The sequence below is a fragment of the Panthera leo genome, chromosome E3 (assembly GCF_018350215.1).
Source record: "Panthera leo isolate Ple1 chromosome E3, P.leo_Ple1_pat1.1, whole genome shotgun sequence".
Lineage (NCBI taxonomy): Eukaryota > Metazoa > Chordata > Mammalia > Carnivora > Felidae > Panthera > Panthera leo.
Genome location: NC_056694.1, coordinates 34,832,730 through 34,855,039, shown reverse-complemented (window position 1 = coordinate 34,855,039; position 22,310 = coordinate 34,832,730). Strand labels below are relative to the sequence as shown.

General features: G+C 43.1%; 1 protein-coding gene across 19 annotated transcripts in view; it reads left to right on the top strand.

Moving 5' to 3' along the window:
- The window catches only part of RBFOX1 (RNA binding fox-1 homolog 1), a 1,461,670-nt gene that overhangs the window by 1,407,233 nt on the left and 32,127 nt on the right, over positions 1–22,310 (top strand). For 13 of the 19 annotated variants that reach the window (XM_042921406.1, XM_042921400.1, XM_042921398.1 and 10 more), the window contains 2 exons: positions 14,669–14,711; positions 19,515–19,579. In XM_042921406.1, coding sequence (XP_042777340.1) covers positions 14,669–14,711; positions 19,515–19,579 — 108 coding nt within the window. Of the gene's footprint in view, positions 1–8,444; positions 8,485–14,668; positions 14,712–19,514; positions 19,583–22,310 lie in introns of those variants that run through there. The other 6 variants (XM_042921403.1, XM_042921393.1, XM_042921395.1 and 3 more) reach the window with 3 other exon arrangements.

Here is a 22,310-nt window from a genome sequence, read left to right as displayed (position 1 = left end):
GCACAGGACCCCCCCTCCCCCAACACAAAGAGTCATGAGGCCCCCAATGTCAATAGTACTACTCAGAAAAACTGAGCTGTGTGCAAGACAGTTTGGCTCAAGGCTTTCCTGGCCAGTGCCTGGCTTTCTGGTCTGTAGAAAGAATACGGTTGTATTCCAGACTGTACCAAAAGGGTTAATGCATTTTTTATAGCTCTGTTGCTTATAAATTTTTTAGAAAACCTGAATGAGCCTAGATCATCTCTCTATTATACTGATGACAAAGGAAACCACTCTTTTTTCATTATTTATTCATATCTCACCCATTGCAGAGGAGAGCATTTGAAGTGTTTCAAACACAAACGCAATGAGACAAAGTTAAGAATATAAATAAATGAAACTCGATGAAATCATCAGGAAGGGAAAACACAGGTAGAGAAATCAGTCAGTGTCCATTGTTTCTTGTGTTGTGATTAGACTTAGGTCACTTCTGAGTTTCTTAGTGGACAAAACAACAGCACAAATTTCGTTTTCACTGGAATGATGATAGATAATAACAAACCAAAGATAAATTCACCATAAATTATCCCCACCCTCCAAAAAAGATGCATCTGTACATCCTAAGCCTTAGACATATGACGATGTGATACAAAGAATCATCGATAGTGTAATCATTATCTCCAGCCCCACAGTGTTGAGCCCGTTTTATAGATCCAGAAATGCAGAAATAAATACATGTTATTCCCAAGGTCACACAGTAAGTTGTTAGGAAGGGAAAAATCCCCCACCAAGTTACCCTGTAGGCTCATGTAATTACTAAAGCAAGATTCATAAACCATAAACACAAAATTGCATGTTTATACCACATTAGTTTGTCTGAAAATTATTATCTTATCTTAGTAGACGGTAATTGTAGCTTTTTGGTACATGTACCCTCAGTATCTCACTACTATACTGAACAGGAAAAAAAAATAAAGTAAAATTATACAGCTTATCCTCACATGAACTATTTATAAAAATCTCAAAATAACACACCTGCTGTAAAATCGAAATTCTCTAACTTAGAATGAACTTGTTCTTTGCTGGGGATAACTGTGCATAACTAATTAATGCCACATTCACCAGGGAGACACATGGGCATCTCCAAATGGTGAAGCACTGTGTTTGTGACTGCTTTAGACGTGACTTAACTTTAATATTCCAGCAATATGCCTAATCATTTTGGTTATAATAGTACATTGTGCCTCTTTGCTGGTAATATTCTGAGTGGAATCCTGAAACCGCTCTAAGTAGTAAGATGAAATTCTCAGGACAGGAGGAGGTGAGAGGGGGGGAAGAGGAGGAAGAGGAAGAGGAGAAAAGGCTGGGGTCCGCGTGCCCATGTCTGCAGGTTCTATGAGAGCAAAGTGTTGGTGGAGAATAGGAAATTCAGCCAGGGTGTTTTTGCTGTATTAGAAAGTGCCTGGAGTGCGCTGGCCCCAAATGAAAAAGTGTGAGTCCAGCATCTTAAGTGAAGGTTTCCCTTTCCCTTTGCTTGTTGGCTTAGGCTGCAGGAAATTGCACAGAGGCAGCTCCTTTTGGAGAGAAGAGTGGGGGGCAGCACAGAGCAGATCCTGGCTGGAGTAGTGAGAGCCCTGGGCTTGAGTGGAAGCAAATAGCAGAGAGGTTGGAAGAGGTTCCTGTTTCCAGGAAGTGACATTATCAGGATTCAGGGGATCCAGGAGATAGTGTGGATTTGTAGCTGTTTGTCTCCGAAGTCCTTTGGGGGAAGATTTCTAGATTTGACTAATGTCTTTACTCCAGTGCATTTTAGCTTAACATCTCTTTCTGTCTTGCCCCTTTGGAGGAGTTTCTTCCTGTTAGGGGCAGCAGCACCATATAAGCTAACAATTTCAATAAATGTGATAAGTGATAAGGTGTGGTGTTGTGTGAGCACCAAGGAAGGCCCCTTAGCTCAGTTTTTAGAGAAGGCTTTCAGGAAAAGAAGAAATGTGGGATGCACTTAAGTCCAACCATTTCCTAAATTGCCACGTTGAGATCTCATTCCATGAGTCTCCCTCGCACCCAGTGATCCACATCTTTTCTACAATGTCATCTAGCAAGCTGCATTTGTTACTATTTTCCATTTGTTACCTGTCAAAGATTTATCTAACTGCCAACCTACACCTCTCTTCTTCATGAAGTATGCAATATGAATATACCCTGTCACTGAAATCCCAATAAAAAGTGTGTCATTTATCCTATGTCCATGTATGGCTTCCATATTGTTTTCCCAAGATAGTGAAAAAAAAAATCCCACATAACCCCCATGGCTACTTTTGTGGAGTCTTAGGTGACCCTTGGAGGTACCCAACATCAAGATAGTCACATAGGAGGATTCACCAAGGATGCCTTCTCGTCCATCCACTTCCTTTTATTGATTTCGTTTTCTCCTCCACATCCTGATATTTTCTGAAGTTCCTCCCAGCAAGTAAAGAGCACAGGTGATGGAGAGGCCCTATTCTCTTCTTTCTCACATAGCTAAAAAGGAATTTCTTGGGACATTAATATGTGATCATTTTCCCTAGAGGAGGGGGTTCTCTTTGGACCCTGGATGGATCATAGGAATGAGTAGAAAATCTAGACCGAGCCAACCAACTCAGTATTGATTACCAACGTTAACTGAGTGAGGATGGGTGATGAGTTAGAAACCTAGTGTGTGACCCCTTCCTGGGAGGCACCTGTATTCCCCACATGCCACAGAGTTGGCTCTAGACAGTGGCGCGTCAATGGTGTGTAGACTACGTATATCATAAATAAAGTATCCATTAGTGAATGGTTTCCGAGAGCACTCAATGGGCCGGGTCTTCCATATTTCTCCTTGCCCTTGATCCTGGAGTCCATTTCGATTGAGAAGCCTCAATGTCCAGTCTGTCTTCCTGTGATTCACATTTGGGAGAAGTTGCACATTGGGTAATTGCCATCCAAGGAATCTTGCAGACTGATGATCCGTGGGTGGAGGTGCCGGAGGTGGTAGGTAAAGGGATTCGAGACACACCCACCAGATTCAGTACAACATCTCGTACTAGAAGACGGCAGCTAAGCCCCAATGCCCTCCCAAAGGAACCCCCCGAGACTGGCCTAGCTGAATTCTTGTTCTTAATTAATTAGCTAATTAACTATTAAGCAGCTACTTGCCAAGTGCCTACTGTGCACCATGCACATTGTATGGTATGGGGACACAGTAGGCACTCTAATGGAGCTTCAAAGAATATCTTGAAAGTTATTATTCTAAGCCAAACCTCCAGTGTCTGCTATAGGGCTTTGGTTTTGGTTCTCGGGGTATCTTTGAAGAAGACGTTCTATACTTTCGCAGGAAATTAGCTATGACACGCCTATGTACAACTTCTCAAAGTTACATTGAGAAGTGGTTTGAGGGGACTCTGTGCTACTTTGTATATAGGAAAGATATGGTAATATCCCAGGAGAAAGAAAACTTCTTAAAGCTGGCCAGTGCAAGAATGAAACTCGCACACAGAACAGTTTCAGGTCAGGTTCTAAAAGTACCTCTGACACCAGACCCCGGGACTATGCATATGTGCCTCACTGACTAGAAACCAACCGTGCTTTCTGGTTTTAATTTCTAAATGTCTAATCCTGAGACTGTATTCTCTGTTGTTGAGAATGTTTCTCATTTAATAGAAACACTAGGAACTAAAGTCATCATCACCCATCATCAGAATAGTTTCCGGAATTCTCTCTAGCTTTTTGTTTGTGTGTTTGGTTCTGGTGTAAATTCTTCTTCAAACTTCCAGCCACGTTTAAAGTGCAACCTGTAACATTAAAAAAAAGGGGGGGGGGCTTCTGAATTGAATGTATATATAGGCAAACCTTAAATCAGGGGTTCTTAAATTTTTCAGGTAGAGGGGAGTGGAATGTCACAGATGCCTTTAGTAATCCAGTTAAAAATGTGTTTTCCCTAGGAAGATGTTGGTGTACACCTCCATATATCCATGCACATACACAATTCTATACAAATGCCAGAGAGTTTATGGACCCATATGATATGTCTTCAAAAACAGCTAGATTTAAACGCATTAAAATTTTAATTTATTTTCCAGTTGGAAGGGGCACTAAGGTAGAGCAGTTTTAAATAACCTCTCCTTCAGGAATACGTTTGTGGTGGTGATTTATTACATTACACAAACAGATTGGATAGTTTGGGCATCCTATACTTTCTTTCCTTTTTTTTTTTTTTTTTTTTTTAAGTAAACTAATTTGTTATAGTGCAATCATTCCCTGCTTGCATTCAACCAAATATTTAACTACTGTTATTACCTTTCTAAGAAAATGAGATGTGCATTTGCAATGCTCTTGCAAAAGCATATTGCAGGCCCAAAGTGATTGACAAGGAATACAATTACCTTTGCATGGCTAGACAGACTGCCTTTGCATTAAAATTGGACCACACGGGTTCATTGCATGACAGCAACCCCCTTCTCTTGCAACGGGGCCGTGGCTAATTTATCTATAGCTGCATACTAGATCAGCTCCGGCTCTCCTTTCCCTACATGTCTTATATTTCAAGTGCACCTGTTCCATGGGGCTTGAAAAAGTGTCTGGACACATTCCTGGAAACCAGCACGAGAATGTGTAAGAGCTTTCCTTTAGCCGCCTCCTGTTTGGAATAGGGGTGAGGAGGCTGACCCTCGGTGCCGTCGCAAATGTAAAGAAAAAGAACACAGGGAGGGCAGTGTTGCATGGAGCAATGAGCCTGTTAGTCCTTGGGCAGCAGCAGCAGCAGCAGCAGCAATCACCTGGTACTTGTTGGAAATTGGAATTCTTAGACCCCCATCCAAATCTAGTGAGTCAGAACCTCTGGGCTGGGCATGGGGCCCAGCCATCTGTGTTTGAACAAGCCCTCAGGTGACCCTGCACTTGTGCTGAAGTTGGACCACGGTCTGCCCCAATAGCTGAAAGCGGGCTGCAAAGCCAGAGCTCCCTGGACTAGACTCCCGGCTCAGTCAACACCTACCCTCTCCAGTGTAGCTTCCTTTATATCTGAGGGTGAGAATAGCATTCTCCAACTCGCAGGGGTAGTATGAGGGTTAAATGGGATACTGAGCCCAGGATGCTTAGACCAGGGACTGACTGGTGGCAGTCCTTCTCTAAATGTGAAGACTAGGGTTGTTTATGCCTGTGCTGTCACCAGTAGTAGCTTAGGGAGGGAAACGGCATTTTGGTGAAACTGGGAGCCCGTGAATTGGCTTCCTTTCATACCACCGAAGACAGCCATAACGGTTCTTTGTATTTAGACGGATCATGAAAATAGATCCTTCACCCTTCCATCATTCCCTCCAAAACATGCATGTGTGGCAGTCAGTGAAATGGAGGCCTCCCTGTGCGGTGTGGTTTATAACAGCAGCGAGAATTCCTGACGCCCTTTCTCAGTGAAGCCCCACCCCGTCTGCCAGGCCTCTGAACTCTGCAGTCTGTTCCCTTTGCTTGGCCTGCCCTCCCTCCCTCTTTACCTGGCTAAGGCTTTGCGATCTCTGAGGCGTTTGCTCAGATCCCCTGACCCCTGTTGCCCAGCCCCACTCCTGTCACACTTTGAGAGCACCACTGTTCCCTCTCAGCACCTACCAGCACTGCAACTTTACATGTCTGTGCGTTTATGCACATGGCTTTGTGACCCCCCGGCCCCCTCCCTGGAAGCCCCCCAGGGGCAGCTGTAGTGATGGACACACTGTCGCCTGTCTGTGCCTTAGCATGGCCGTTGGAGCAGAGAAAGCATGTCAGTAGCAGAAAAACGGTATTCCTCATGTGGTTTGTTTGAGCTTGTCGAAATGGAGATGCCAGATCCCATTTTGTCTCTGGTTCTCTGTCTCAGAAATGTGGGATGGCAGAGTCCCAAAGTAATTTTCCATGCCCCTTGTGGAGGGCACGCACAGCACTGAGTATACCCCATTTAACAAAGGCAAACATCAGCGGCCTGTTCTTCCCTCACTTCCGGGAGTTGGTGCAAACAGACGTGACGCGGAGGCCTGCAACTGGCCGCGAGGCACCAGAACCCAACCTGGTGAAAGAAGGGGCCACTCTCGCAGCCAGGGCCTAGGCTCAGTCATTCCGGGTCCACACCGGGTGTGCATGGGAACACCACCAAAGTGTAGGGCGGGCTCGGCTCTCCATTATCCACAGGGGAGCAGGCACAGACTGGGTCCCCCTCTACAAATATGTAGACAGAGGCGTTACTCCCCATATTTCAATAGACATTCACATGTGGTTAAAATATTAATATTTTGTTGACACCCAGATGTCTCTCTGTGCTGTGATGTCAAGCCCATTGATCATCACTTTGCTCACAGCACCTCACTGAATCCTCCCTCGAGGGGAGCCCTTACCAGCCTGTTTCCCCATTTTACAGACCAGTATGCGAAGCTCCGATAGTTTGAGTGGGGAGTCCAAGGGCTCACCGCCCCTGATTGATGAGGCTGTGACCCGATGCCCGTGTGGTTCCCATCTAACTTGGCTCTTGAATGGTTATCTGCCTGTGGAGGAGGATACTGGGAAGAAAGGCATTCCCAGCACAAACAATAGCACGTGCAGAGTTACAAGGGCCTAAAAGAATGGGGTGGGAGCAGTAGCTGTTTTGCTGTGGCTACATGGTTCACCTCTGAGGTTCGGGGCCCAGACTCAGTATTTGTTACTCTCCTCCGTATCCTCAGATCTGTTTCAAATCCTGTTGACAGAGGCTGGCCCTGCCTTCTGACCCCCAACTGACGCTCTCTTTTCATGTTGGAAATGCTGGAAGCCTAGCTCAGGATGCTGCATACCTCAGTGTCTTGGGTTAGGGTTTACGGGGCCTGATAGGTGCTCTCATGCCTGCGGCCCCCTCGGATCAAAACGAAACAAGCCGAATGCGATTCCTACCAACCTCCTTAGTGTGTGAAGTCCCTGTCATGTCTTTAAGGATAATGGTACTTGGGGTCTAGCCAGTCAAGTCTGAAAAGCTCTGAGAAGCACTCTCCAGTGCTCTCCAGCACACCAGTGTCACAGCCGTGTGTGTGCGTGTGTGTGTGTGTTTTAAGTGCCTCCCTTTGGCTTGATATGCTCGGCTTACATGTGGGTCCGCTGCTTCTCCTGAAACCTGCTGGAACCCTTTGGTAATCAAAGTTGTGTTTCCGTTAGAATCCTCCTCCATTCGACGGTGGGGCTCGCTGGTCCTTTGCCAGAATCATAAATCATCTCTGAACTCCACGGGGAGATCTCAGGGAAGGTTATTAATAACAGCTACCGTCCTGTGGAAAACACGCATTTGGAAACACACACTTCTGTAGTCAATGTGTCCTGTGATCCTCCCAAAAGCCTGTGAGGCGTGCAGGCTACACGCGATCCTCATTAAACCCACTGTAATACTTAGGAATTGTAACTCAGTTTCCCATGATCACATGCTGTAAGCTTCTCTTCCTGGCTGTCTCGCTCGAGGTATACCAAGAAACTTCTGGAGAAATCCAGGATATTTTCTCCCTCCTGTGAAGTCCCTTGTCTCTGGAATGACTGTATGGATGGGGATAACAGAGCCACTCTGAGGCCAGGCTTATTCAGTCATAATGCCGGGCCTGCTTAGTCTGGGTATAATTTATGTAAATGTGCATACAGGAGCATGTATGTGCATACGTGTCTAGGTAAGAGCACACGTACATCCCCAGATATGCAAACACACACTACTAAACACGTTATCCACTATATACATCCACCTGTGCTCACAAACACCCATACACACATGGGCGTGGTATACACATACACACACACGTGCATTGACATGTGCACAGTATCACACACACACACACATTCACACACATGCATGCGCATAGAGCACATACATATATACAAACACGCGTAGTCTTGCATGCACACATACACACATAGTCTCACACACACAAAATCTGAGATATTTTCCTACATTTACCATGAAAGAGTGGCACATGGAATTACCAAATATAATACTAGAGTGTGAAAGAGCACAGAGGAACATTTCTGGAATCATTTGGGTTGTTTGGCTCTCCTCACATCCTTCAGGCACAACCCATACTGGTAATACAACAGTGTGTGTTTTTCTTTCTTTTTCCTTGGGGAAGCTGTGTGGTGTGATTAAATGCAAACTCTGGCCCTCCTATCTGTCCAGGCCACTTATAATAACCCAAAATTCTCCTTGCATTTCTGCACCTCCTCCTGAAAGAGTGGGAAGTCTGGTACCCAGCATGCCACCACGTCCCAATTCCGGGCCAATGCCGAACCGCAGCCTAATTTTCTCAGGCTGATGGACAGCTGTTGTCTCCAACCTCCTTAACCAGTGTGAAAACACTCCTCGGTTCCTGTGTTTTGGATCTTGTGACCAGACTAACTTCGCCAGTGCAGGGGTTGGTGTGTCTGCATGGGGAAATGCACTAATATGGATGTTTTTCTTTGTGTGTGCACCCTTGCAGTGTTGTTTACCAGGATGGATTTTATGGTGCAGACATTTATGTAAGTATTCATTAATGTGCATGCCATCCCTGTTTCCTCCCGGAGTCATTCTGTTTACAAGTTTGCTGCAAGTTTCCTCTTCCTGGTCTGTAGGCAAGCATCGGGGGGCTTATCCGCAGGGCAGAACCCCTCCAGCTCATGACAGCCATCACGGCTGATGAATGGGTAGAATTACCTCCTTGGTTCACTTCAGAATATGTGCAAACACCCCCCTAAAAGTGATGGCATTTCTCTCATGTCAGACTAAAGACTCCCCACCCCCAAAAGAATTCTCTTTAAAGTTTTCAGTATGGTCTGTGTGTTTGCAGTATAATATTTACCATAGCAGCTGTCATTACCAGCTGTAGAGGGTTAAAAGATATTTTCATGGCTAATTTCTTGATGGTCTCTGTTTTTAATATTTATTTATTTATTTGGAGGTGGAGGGGGAGAGAGAGAGAGAGAGAGAGAGAGAGGGAGAGAAAGAGCAGAGAGAGGAGAGAGAGAATCCCATGCTGTCAGCCCGTCAGTGTGGAGCCCGATGTGGGGCTTGATCATGAGCCATGAGATCATGACCTGAGCCGAAACCAAGAATCAGACACTTAACCGACTGAGCCACCCAGGTGCCCCAATTTTTTTGATGTTTTCTTATAAATACACTTAATTGTTCACAGTAATAGCTCTAGAAAAAATCCTCTGCTCCCTCTGGATGATTTTAGCAAGAAACATCTCTAAGAAAATGTATGCCAACTTGACCACTAAACCCTTATTTTCTTCCTTATTCCTCCCATTTCCCCAAAACCATTACCTGACTCAGAATTGTCTGTTAAATTTAGAATTGTTTATTAAATGGTACCACTTTATTAAGCTTTTCACTTTTAGAAAAGAGTGGGATGTTTCTCATTATGGGGACCATAGTTAAACTTACCTAAATGGATCTAAAGGTAGTTATTCTTCACATTATGATATTAGCTGCAATGTTAGGAAAATAACTTGGAATAAACACAATTTAAAATACATGGGCAGGATTGGGGGTGGCTTTTTAAAATCATATACTGTTTTTTTAATTACAAGTGACCTCAAGTAAGTTCACTGGAATCATATCTGTTGGCTTATAGACTAGATAACAAAGACAAATAAAAGCTTACTTCTGACCAAATTGATATCATTTACTAGAAAATGGGAAAGACACTAGTTATTTAATTTTCTTCCTTTTGAATTTCAAATAATTACGATTTTGAGACATAGTATTAATCTCCATCAATGATGCATGGAGTTGAGTTCTGCTATCATTGTATCAAGTACATTTATTATAATCTGTGGGTTAGTTTTTTTCATAATAAAATGAACAAACAACATATACCCAATGAACACCCAATTTCTTTTTTTAATGTAGCTTAATCCATGCCTTCAAATATCCTCTATAAAAAAAAATTTAAATTCATACCATTATACATAGAGAAGCAGCTTGGAGCCCACTCACATCCTTAGAAACCCAACAAACCCAACATCAGTCTTCATCCTTCCCCAGTGTAGCCTCTGGATAGAGTATACCTAAGTTTAGGCCTTTTTTTTTTTTTTTTTAATTTGGGAAATGGGGAGAAGAGAAGGGATGGAAATAACAAAAAATATAATCCACCAAAAAAAAAAAAAAAAGAAAAGAAAAAAGAAATACAATATCCCCGTCAACACCCACCAGTGGGGGAAAAGAACGTGTTAGTAAGCCTAACTGACAACACTGATATCGTATTAGCTGTCATTTATTGAGTGTCCGCCTCGCCGTGCCTCAGTTTCCTCATTTGCAAAATGACAGCAGTTTATTGAATTATTAATTTGTTCTGTCCTATGGATATTTCCAATGGGTGTCTTTCCCTTGTCTCCGAGATGTGTGAAAGGCAGGAAGGAGGAGCCACCTGAAGGCAGGGCATGTAGGTTCCCAGACACTGGGAAAGAACGTGCTAGTCAGAGTAGCAGGCAGAGGTGTCTGTGTCTGTTGGCAATGGAGACTACGAATGAGAATCCATGAGAACAAAGTAAAAGGAGGGACCAGAGACACTCAGAAGGGAGCAAATGTGCCAGCTCCCAGACTAAGGCAGCAAGATATAGTCTGTTCAGGGAGGAAATCTACAAAAAAGTCCCTTTGTGCTTTGAGTGCCTTTAGAGGCTTTGTTTCCCACGAATTCATCATATCTGGGCAAAGCCTGCCGGGCCTAGTGCTGCAGCCCCTGCAGGTGGCTGGGTGCCCCCACATGAAGGGATTATGTGAGGGGACACTGTTTCTTCAACACATCACTTCCTTGTGTCAGTATTTAGAAAACTCTTTGTCTAGCCAAAAAAAAAAAAAAAAAAAAAAGAATTATCTCCTTTTCCCACTGTTCATATTATATAACAATACGAGTTTTCAGAGGGTAGTTCCAAATAGGCAATCAGGGGACAGAAAAACTTACTGAAATAGGAACTCCGAGCCTTGTTTTACCCAGCACGTGTTTCTGTCCTCTTTCCAAGAGGGTAGCTCAGATCTTGCAGACCTTCCTGAGTATTCTGCTCTGTGTAAGATGGCAAGTTCAGACTCTTGCTGCCAGGTGGTGCATGTCCGTAGGCACAGTGACAAACTAGACCACCTGTTGCAGCAAAACAATGGCTCGTTGATGGCCTTACATGGATTAAGGAAACCAAGGAATAAGACTATTTCCTGCACTCTTAAAGTCTATGGAGCAAGATTCATTTTGGCTAGAAGTATATGACAGTCTCGAATGTGCTTTTTCAAGCTGCCACCCCTGCCTTCCTTGAGGTAACAGTATGCCCTGATGGCTAGAAATGTTCCCAGTGCTCCATTTCTTAAAGAAATTATGATTAACACGGTTCATAGAAACGCATGCGAGGTTCTCTTGTAGGTAAAGGAAGCTTCCGGCTTGCTCCTTCAATCTCATTCAAACAGTGCACAATAAATAGGGTTGGGGCAATCCTGGGAGGTCCTGGGGACATGTGTTAGATACGTGGGTCGCCTCTTATAGGTTTAAACATTCTGTTTATTCTTAATTTTGCTGGGTGGAGTCATAAGCTTCTAGCTTAAGTTACTTCTAAGGACGGTGCAGGCAGGGCCACCCACCAGTTCCTACCCATTGCTGTCCACCCTGACACTTTGGCAGTAGCCCAGCAGCTATCATAACACAGCCAGCAGACCAGTCTTTTCTCTGCACCTGCTTTCTCCGCCCCTTCCCTCTGTCGTGCTCTTTCTATCCCTCCCACCTGATGGGGGAGCCCTTGGACTTTTCTCAGTCCCACCGGAGCACAGAGGATAGAAAACACCTGAAGGACCCCTACAATGGGCAAGCCATTGCCTCCAGTCTAGAATGAGCCACTCCTGCTTCAGCTTTTCAAAGAGGATTGGGGAGAGAAGGAGCAGTGGTCACAAATGCCCTAAAATGGCAGGAACAGTTCGATTTGTTGTGGGGTGCTCTGAGCCAAAAGCTAAGGCCATAGCCTGGGAAGCTCATTTGGGCTGAGGGCACAGGAACAGCATCCTATTCAGGGCCCCAGCCCTGCAGTAGAAGCATGGACTCTGGCCACAGGGCACATGCTCATGCCCAGTGTGGAAGGCCACTCATCAGAGAGGATGTAGCCGGTTTTCAGGTCAGGAAGGATGGCATAAAAGGTCATTACCTGGGTCCCTTCCACCCAAGGACATGACGCGCCACACACACACACACACACACACACACACAGACTTTTATTCCAAAAGATAGGAATTTAGCTTACATAACTAGCATATCAAATCTGTAAGTTCACTGTTATCGCTTAGCACTGCACACTGATTTTTTTTTTTTTTTCATGAAAAAGTGAGTCAGGTTAAAGAAAACAAATAAGTTAGTAGAAGTGCCCCATGGGATCTTGACAACCTGTTGGAAAGTTGACATAGAAGGGCCAAGTCCCCTGGACCTACAAAGCGATCCATCCTGTTTAGGGGCAAAGCTGTGGATCTCACAAGACCAGAATTGGCCACGGGGCTGACAGTAAGTGTGGCTCAACTGCATTTAGCCAGACATGTGCCTTCACTGGCTCAGGGAGCTATCCGAGGGCATTTGATCAAATGATAACTATTGAAAATGTTAATAAGTATGTTTATAATAGAGCTGTTTAAGAAGAATGTACTAACTCAGTGGAAAGTAGGGCGAGACTGAGGAGAAATGGGAAAAAGGGAAGAGAAGACAAGTTGGGAGGGCAGAGAGAAAAAGAGAGAAACAGTGATATATGATAGAAATCTTAACCACGCTCCCTTTTTATAAGAAAGCCCTAAGCTTTGCAGCAGTCCATGTGGCCATGAGGCTGCCTAGCAGATACGTCTCGAGATGCCACTGCACGCTTACGTTATTCTTAAATTCTGTTACAAGTTCCTAGCTGAAACCATGGCTGAAGACAATTATTTCTGAAATGATGTCATTCTGCCATCCATGGATCTTAAAGAGGTGTCTTAATTTCCCTGATGTAAACACAGAGAGCTGGAATGCAGAGCTTATCCAAATAAAGCCCTAGTCTTTATTCCTGGGACCCTGCTTGCTGTGGAAGCCAGCTGCAGAGTCTGGTGGGCATGATGAGGCAGGTCAGTCACCCTGGGGGCAACCACCCACCAAGAAGTTAAGCATTTGCTACAGGAGACAAGAAAGATGCTCAGCCCCTCCTGCCTTTACCTCCTCTCCTCAGCCCTGGAAGGGAGGAATCACAATACCCATTACCTCCACTTTTGTTTTTAGAGGAGGAAACTCCCCCCCACCCCCGCCCCCAAAAAGAGATGAAATGATTTGTCCAGAAACATTCATTCACACTGGAGTCTGAGCCCACGTGATTGGGCTTCCCAGCTCTAGGCTCTTCCGTAGAGCGTTGACATGCATAGGTCCACAGGCCTAGATTGACTAAAGAGGAAACTTAAGGAAAGGTTAAGATATATACACACACATACCTTTATGAGGCAGGTCCCTAAATCTCTTACAATATTCTGTCACCTCAGTGTCTTCCGTGGAACTGGACAATTTCACTTTTTTATTTATTTGAGAGAGAGACTGCAAGCAGGGGAGGTATGGAGGGAGAGGGAGAGAGAATCTCAAGCACACTCTGGGCACAGAGCCTGATGTAGGGTCGATCTCATGCCCCTGGGATAATGACCCGAGCCTAAAATCAAGAGTTGGACACCCAACCGGCTGAGCCACCCAAGCATCCCCCAGAATTTCACTTTAAATTGGAACCACTCACAAGAAAGATTAGGTTCACCCACAAAAAACTCTCACATCCAAAAATCACATCCCACTCTGTCAAAGGGGTTTTATATGTATATAAAAAATATATATATAAACATATATATATATATATATTATATATATAATCAGCTTGTCTAGACACATTCACACACATCGTTTTGTTGGTCATGTAGATTTAAAGTAGCTTTGGTAGCTTCAGTGTGATTCATTAATTCACAAAATTCAGTTGTGCTCTCTGTTATTTGATATTGATTTTTTTTTAAATTTTTTTTTTCAACGTTTTTTATTTATTTTTGGGACAGAGAGAGACAGAGCATGAACGGGGGAGGGGCAGAGAGAGAGGGAGACACAGAATCGCAAACAGGCTCCAGGCTCCGAGCCATCAGCCCAGAGCCTGATGCGGGGCTCGAACTCACGGACCGCGAGATCGTGACCTGGCTGAAGTCGGACGCTTAACCGACTGCGCCACCCAGGCGCCCCTGATATTGATTTTTAAAAAAGGATTGATACAGTTAGGGTTGCTCTGTACTGTCATCTTAACTGTCTCGATCATTAGGCATCAAAGCTAAATCCTCAGGTATTCCAGAAAATTCTAATCGTGAGATAACAAGAGAAATTTGAAATAGTTCATTTGAACTGTTGCAATATGCTTACAAAGGTAAGAAGCCATGAAAGTATCCTTTTCTCTTCTTTAAAAATAAACACAGGTTATAACACAGATATAATCAGTATGGTTTGATCCCCACCTCCACCTTCTCGTTACCTTGGGTTACAGAGATTTGCAAACTAAAACCTGCTTCTTCTTTGGGTTTGATGGGTCAATCTCAGATCTTAGGGAAGTAAGAGAAGCAAACTTGTAAATGAATTGCTCTGGAATTTCTGTCTGACTTATGCATTTTATTTTATTTATTTCATTTTTGCATTGAAAACATTACATTTCTGTTTCCTTATAGAGTAGTGTATCAAGAGCCTGTGTATGGCAATAAATTGCTGCAGGTATGAAATCCCGACTGGTGGAAAAACTCATCACTATGATTGTGGGTTTGCTGTGAAATCCTACTAACAAGACAATTCTGGGGAGGGGAGATGTTCTCTAACATAGAAGGAGGAAAGACTTAACTGAATTTTCCAGTTTCGATGTGAATGCTTCCAGAATAGAGATGCATATCCTAAGATTTCCCTTGTTTGCTGGATCATGAGTGTATCCGAGTGGAGGTCTGACTTGGCTATAAATTTCCTGGCTTAAAATGTATCTACACTCAATTAATATAAGTTCAGTGAAAAGAATTGCAATGTTTCATTGTCATCAGTTGTCTGGATAATTTTGTAGTAGGTTCCTGGAGTCAACTGGAATGGTTAAAAGAAAAATTCATCCAGCATTGAGGGTCTGTACAGCTAACATAACTTTCCCTGGTTTCATTGTAGCTTCTTATAAATTTATTTCACACCTATTGCTATAGCTTTCAACCCTATTACTCACTGCTGAAGCAACCCCCAAATGAACCAATTTGTAGGAAGAAAAAAGAGCCAACACATCCATTGGAGTGTAGCTGGCCGAGTCTCCCAATATGGCCTATAACCAACATTAAAACTGTCAAATAAAATGAAAGAAGAATGTAAAGCTAAGGATGATCAGTGGGAGTTTTATTACATGGATTTCCCTGTAACATACAATTCTCATTTTTTTTTTGTTCTGTATTAAGTCCATTAAGAAAGTGCATTCTTTTTTTTTTTTAACCATGAGAATTCATCAAGTTTTAATGAGAAATCTGTATGAAAAAGGGGTACTTGGATCTAGGAGAGAACAAAATAATTTAAATTCCCAAGATCAACTTTTATTTTTACATTTTGAGAAAACTGACTTTCATTGCCACACTTCAAAAACTGCTGAATGTATGATGCAGATAAATTAGGGAGTGATTATTGAAGTGTTTCATTTTGCAAATGTTTTTATAAATGTAGTTTCAGTAAATCACATATTGAGATACATATGTGTATACTGGTATATTTGTGGTTAGCACAAAGTGAGATCCTTGGGTATTCTCAGAAGCTAGGGGGTTTCTGTCTGGGATCAAGCCCACTGCTACTTTATATGGTGAAACTGAAGGGAAACACACACACACACACACACACACACACACACACACACACACACGAGACAACCCTTTCTACCCTATGTCCCCTGCAGTACACAAACATTTTGCCTCTCTTCCTAAGTCATTCACCATTAGGACATTAGAACATCTTTGTCCAAAAGTATGCTTTAAGGTCAAAAATGTGATTTCCTTTGTTGAATGACTCAGATGCACTGAGGGTCTACAGTGCTCAGCAGTATTGTTTTAGGAAGTTCCACAAATGGAATAGCCAGTTTCCTCTTAATTTAACTTGGCACTTCCCAGACCTATTTGGGAAAGGTTGCTTTTCCTACCCCCAGCTAGTATCCCACGAAGCACAGTTTTGAAAATGCTTTGTTGGAGCACCATCAGAGGTCCTTAATCAGTAATGTGCCCAACCTCCAGAGGACGTCTGCTAGCAAAAGAAATGTTTCGGACAACAGGAGTCAGGGTCTTTGTGGCCACATCTGGTGGTGGCAGCAGAGGTATGGGGGTGGGGGGTGGAGTGCGGATTCATAATGGCCATTTAAAATTTATATTTTATATGAGGTCTCATTTATAGCTTGCTTAGGAGGATGTTTTATGAGTAGGGAGTACAGAACTATGTTGTGCTTATCATTTGGTTTGGTGGTGGGAAAAATCTCACTGTCACGGATGCATTTTTGTCCTAAAGTCGGGAAGACTGGTTTCAACATGAACATCCTTTGGTGCCAGCAAATGGAAATGAGCGCTCCTTTTTCAGATGTTAGCACAGAACCTTGGAGGAGCTCTGGCTATGCTCAGCGAGCTGCAAAATATGGAGCAATAAAATTGATTAGAGTCACCTGTTAGCAAGGCAAATTAAAGCAATTTGTATTTTTTGATCATTTTACAGTGTACGCACACATACACTGAGTTAATACACAACTCTGTTATTCCCCTAATACGGATTTTGTACAGAAGAAAAATAGCAAAGGAAAACAATGCAATAGAGAGATGTGGTGGGATCAAGCCACTTAATCCTTTTCCTTTTTCCACTTAGTACCTATGTGATGGATCTCATAGACCTGTACTGTCCAGCACTGAAGCCACCAGCCCCATGTGGCCCTTTCCATGTAAATTCAAATGAACTCAAACACAGTAAAAATTCAGTTTGCTCCACTAGCCACTTTTCTGGTGTTCAATAGTCACCAAGGACCAGGGACTACTGTCCTGGACGGCACAGATGTAGAGCATTGCCATCATCACCAACAGGCCTACTGGTCAGGAAGGAGACCACGGCTTAAGGTCAGAGGCTCCACTGACTCCACAGACTTCAACACACTGTGACCTTGACTTTTAAATAGGGAATGCTAGTAAGCAGCTTCCTGAATGACAAAGACACATGTCAAGGTATTGACCATTTGTACCTGTCTTGCATAAAAACACACACTTACTCTCCTTACATGGGCAAGTCATGTGAAAACAGTGGGGTGGATGGCCCTTCCCAAAGCTTCATAGACAAGCACATCGGTTGTGCACAAGGATCCCAATGGCACACACATCCATTTTATGTGCATACAGTGAATACCGACTGGCCGTCAGTGATGCTCATTTTCATCATCTGCTATTTCCACTGCAGCTGTTGTCTCCACTTCTCAAACTTGCTGCCCACTTTCACCAGTGGAAACAATCACAGAAGTTGGGAACACATACAGAGTGCAAACCCAGAGGGTTTTTTGCAAGGGGCTGTTGCTAGAAATCTTTGCTGGGACCAAATTCACAGTCACAAATCATGACTGATTTACATGGCCCTCGATGCAGATACCTTTGCAACGGCTTTTGCTTTTTATTCTGGGAGAAAACACACACACACACACCCACCCACCCACCACTTTGTCTCCATCAAACCTTTCAGCTGGTGGTAGTTAGTGCCTCCTAGCAATCAGAGAGCTATCTTCAGCCCCTCTCTACCTCATTGTTTAATACACACACCTGCACACCTGTGTCTTTCCGGACACATCATGAAAGCCAAGGAGATGGACAAGCAGATAAAAAGAACAACTGTAGAAATCTGGTGACCTAATTTCCCCTCAGCCCATCATTCTCTGTCTTGAGCTTGGTGCTGGTGTGACAACTGCTTTGGTTTTACAACTCCTCAGTACATCTAATGAGTTTCCCTGTTTCCTAATTAGAGAACGTGGTGTTTGGAACACCAGGTGGTGTCTGGATAAGACCTGGTGTGTTTTTTTTTTTTGTAGCTTCCATGTTATTGTTCAAGGGAGACTTCTTTTCTTTTCTTTTTTGTAATACGGGCTCCAAATGATTGGTGACTCTGTCAGGATGTCTTGGATGTGTGTGCCTTCTCCAGGGCTGATCCAAAGAACAAGTTTCTCTAAGGACAGACTAGATTTTTGAATTGCTACATTAGAGGTGGCAGATATATCCTGAAAGTTAGCTGTTGCTAGAAGAGGGTAGAAATAAATTATTGAGACCACTTTGTCTGCATTCTGAAAGATGTTTTTTGTAGCATTGATCTCCTTGTCCTACAACTCAGCTGTCTCCTATACGTGGAGCTAAATGTAACAGACCCCCCACTCCCGATTTTGTTGTTAGGTCCCCTCTGACACATGAGTGACTTTGCTGTTCAGTGTCCTCTAACACATCAGTCTGTTCAGAGCTGCCACTTTATGGAGAGGGTGAGAACTGTTTTCCCAGAGGATTATGGGACTGTGAATTCTAATTAGAACCCTAGTGGTCCCAATGTTACCGGTCGAGACTGGATCCTGTTTGTTAATTGTGCTGAGATCATTCGACAGTGGTTGATGTATTGCTGTGGTCTGCTAAGCAAGCTCAGTTATTTTCACAGTTTGATAATCAATGCTCCACTGAACACAATTCCTTTCGAATATGACCATTTGCTTGTCCTCTGCTTAATTGAACAATTGCATTTGCTGGTACATGCAACTAAATGGTAATTATTTTTTTCAGGTTCTTTTCTTAATGATTTTATTTACAAATTGGAAAGCTTTCTCATATTTTCCACACCAAACAAATTCCCTATCTGAACCAGTGTTATATCTTTAGCAGAAAAGACAGAATTTTTAAGAAGTGTTCACCATTCCATTTTTTAAAATAATTATGCAACACTTAGCTACACACAGTCTTCTTTAATTGCCTCAGTGGTTCAACAGCTACATATGCAAGCGATTACTAATAAACTTTCAATCAAAGCATTATTTTTTTACAAATACAAATGCAACACAGGAGGGCATTAGCTCAGCCTACATTGGATTTTCAAGGAAGTAATCAAGGAGTGTTTGAATGAAGCCTAAGTTAGTAGCTAATAAGTAAAGGGAAAGCATAATCATTTTTGAAACTCTGGAAAGTTCAGCAAAGTATAAAGAGTGTTTAAAGAATCCCCCGTAATCCTCCCCACCCCAAGACGATCACCATTAACCATGTAGGTACATCTCTTTAGAAGGGTAGGTGGGTTCTTCCTCTGGGATATGCTCACAATCGCTAACCTTTAACATCCAGCTGGGGTTGTATCCAAGCCCCTGTCTCTCCAGTGTGTTTTGTTCTTCGCTCTGATACTAAGCTTTCATTAACCTCCACGTTAGACTGGTGGATGTGGGTAACTGCTGTTCTGGTGTGGTCTCCCAGTTGGGCGCCCCTGTGTTGGGCTCCTGTGCATTCCTAAGTCCGATTTCTCCTTGCGTTTTAGGGTGGTTACGCTGCATACCGCTACGCCCAGCCTACCCCTGCCACTGCCGCTGCCTACAGTGACAGGTAAGAGTCTCCCTTCTTCTGCTTGTCAACTACCTGGAAATGAACTTAGCTGGCGGGAGACGAGATTCTCGTCTGGTTTTGGTGCAAATGCATGACTTCTGGGGAGGCAGCGCCCAAAAAGTCAGGTCCCACCGCGAAGGGAAACGGCGCCATGTAGAGGGACGATGAACAGTCAAGCCTAGACCATCCTAAACTCTTGCCCTCTCTGCTTGAAACACAGAATTGCTATGTCTGGTCCGAGTAGAGTTGCTTTCCAGATCTCTCCATTCCTGTAACAGCACATCTTGCATGCACACACATACAGTCCCTGTACAGTCTTTCCACAGTCTTCTGCGTAACAAGCAGCCACGGTTTCATGTAACTCGTAGGAAGAACCCCAAGAAGATGATCCTACACAGGTTTCCCTCAATTTCGAGCACCTGGTGCCCCCCCCCTTTTTTTACAACGTTTTACACCCAGTAAAGCATTCCCTCCACTGCATGTTTTAAATCTAGAACAAAGGAATGGGGGAGATGTATCTGGCATTCCTAAGATGATTCACTCTTTTTGGCAGTCCCAGTGTCCGATCCTACTAAGATAAGCCAACATTTATTCGTAACGTGCACCACATATAAAGACTGGCAGTGGAAGGGACCGAGTGGGTTTAAGAAATGCAGAAGTCAGAATGGATGGTGGGGGTGGGGGTGGGGGGGTGGAGGGGAGCTTGATGACCCATTACCCAGGCTTAGCAGATAACTGGGTTTCTGAAATGGCAAGCCACAGCTATTCCTGTGTAGGTGCCTTGAAAAAAAAAAAACAAAGCGTGCGTTTCCATATTGAATGCAACTCGTTGGCTCTGTTTTCTGAGGACATAAACGTGAATGTTCAGAAGCTCTGCATGCACAAATGTGATCGAGGGTGCTTATTTTTGGTAATGACTCTTTTAATTTAAAAATATGTCTCATGAATAAAACAGTAATGGTAACAATTTGCATGTGTGGCTGAGGCATGCTGGGTCAGACAGGTAAGCAGGCAATGTACTTGACCCCTTGAATGGGAAGTGTCGGCAGCCTCTGGTTCTCCTTCCTCCCTGGCCTGTTGTGACTTAGTCCCTCTCTTGGTTTGCTGTGGTGTGCTTTTTCTGCGGCCCCATTCCATTTCTCACAAGATGTGTTGTGAGCTCAATGTAGCTACAGATTTCTTCCAAGGTAGAAGAAAGCAAAATCAACTCCTGAACCCCAAAAGCTGCACTTTGAAATCCCCATGCCTACACTTGTAATAAATGGCTCTTTGGCAAGAAAGGAGGGAGATCGCTATCTGGTTGTGTGCAGGTTTCATTACTACTTTCTTATAAACAGCCATAACGAGTTCCCAAGGCCGGAGGGAGCCTCTAAAGAAATCCACACAACATCAAGATACAGTTCTAAATGCATAAATTATCCAGTTACCCGGTAATCTTTCGCTAAGATGCAAAATACGTTTTATGTACGTTACTATCTTCAATCCACTTTGACACCGGATTAGGAAACTAGAGAGGGTCAATAAAGCTAATAAAATGATGTTAATCTTGAAATCCTCGAACTCATTCTACAAATGAAAAGTCTTAATGCTATTAAATTCTGCACACTGAAGATTCACAAAGTATCAATTGTGATGTGGTTCATCTCCAACCCTTAATTATTTTTATGAAAATATCTCTAGATGCTAAATTCTCAAACACCCACTTTGTATATAATTATAATCATAGTAACTTTAGTCTGCTGTATAATTATAAGAATCTTACATGGATTTATTTCTTTGGATTTTTATCTTGCTTCTCAGTATAAGTGCATCTTCCCCCAGGTTGGAAAAAGGTTAATTACAAAGATATACTTTAAATTGCCTTCTTCAATAAGACCAACCTAGACACTTTTTGAAAAATAAACAATATTTAATACTGTTCTTAGATAGAATTACTTGAGAATCTGGCCATCTCTATTGGCATTCATTTGAAAATTAAGTTAAAATGATGTTGCATTGGGGGTCACCCTGTGCAAATATGTGTATAAAATCTGTTATTTTTAATATTACTGATATTTCTCATTGGCAACGTGTCCTACCGAAAATTGCCCTCATTCTTGGATTGGTAAATCTTGAGTAGCCCTACAATTCCCACTTTAGAGGAATCGTTTCAGTGGAAGAAACCAAGTAAACTTGTCCATGTAATTATACTCTTGTCCATGTAATTGGCCTCATGCTGTTCATATACATTGGGTCTTCTTGGTTGCTGTAGAAATTGATCGCTAGCCCTATTTAACTTTATTGCAAGCAAGACAGTTGCCACAGATGGGATTATTGCATTGAGGTAAATGCAGGAATAGGTAAATTGCCAGAAAACAATCTTTAAAATGATATTTCTGGTTCGATTTGCAAAATGTATTTATGACATGATGGTACTTCCTTATATTTTCAGTAAGTAGGTAAAGAGAAGGAAGACCCTTCCCTTTGATAGAAGACACACGTTTGGGGAAAATATGAAATTGTCAGAATAGGTTTTGAATCCAGATGGAAGATGCCAAGTTTCTAGAATTTATCTCAGGGCAGTTGTGTAATAATTTATTTTTACACGATCACAGTGCAGTATCAGCCATGATAGATTTCTCAGTTCCTCTCATCTGGAAGACAGGCAGGATGACAAAGAGTAAAACTTCTTAACCCAAAGAAACTCCTTCAGGATTGGAAGCAAAATCAGTAGGAATTGAGAGCATTTTGG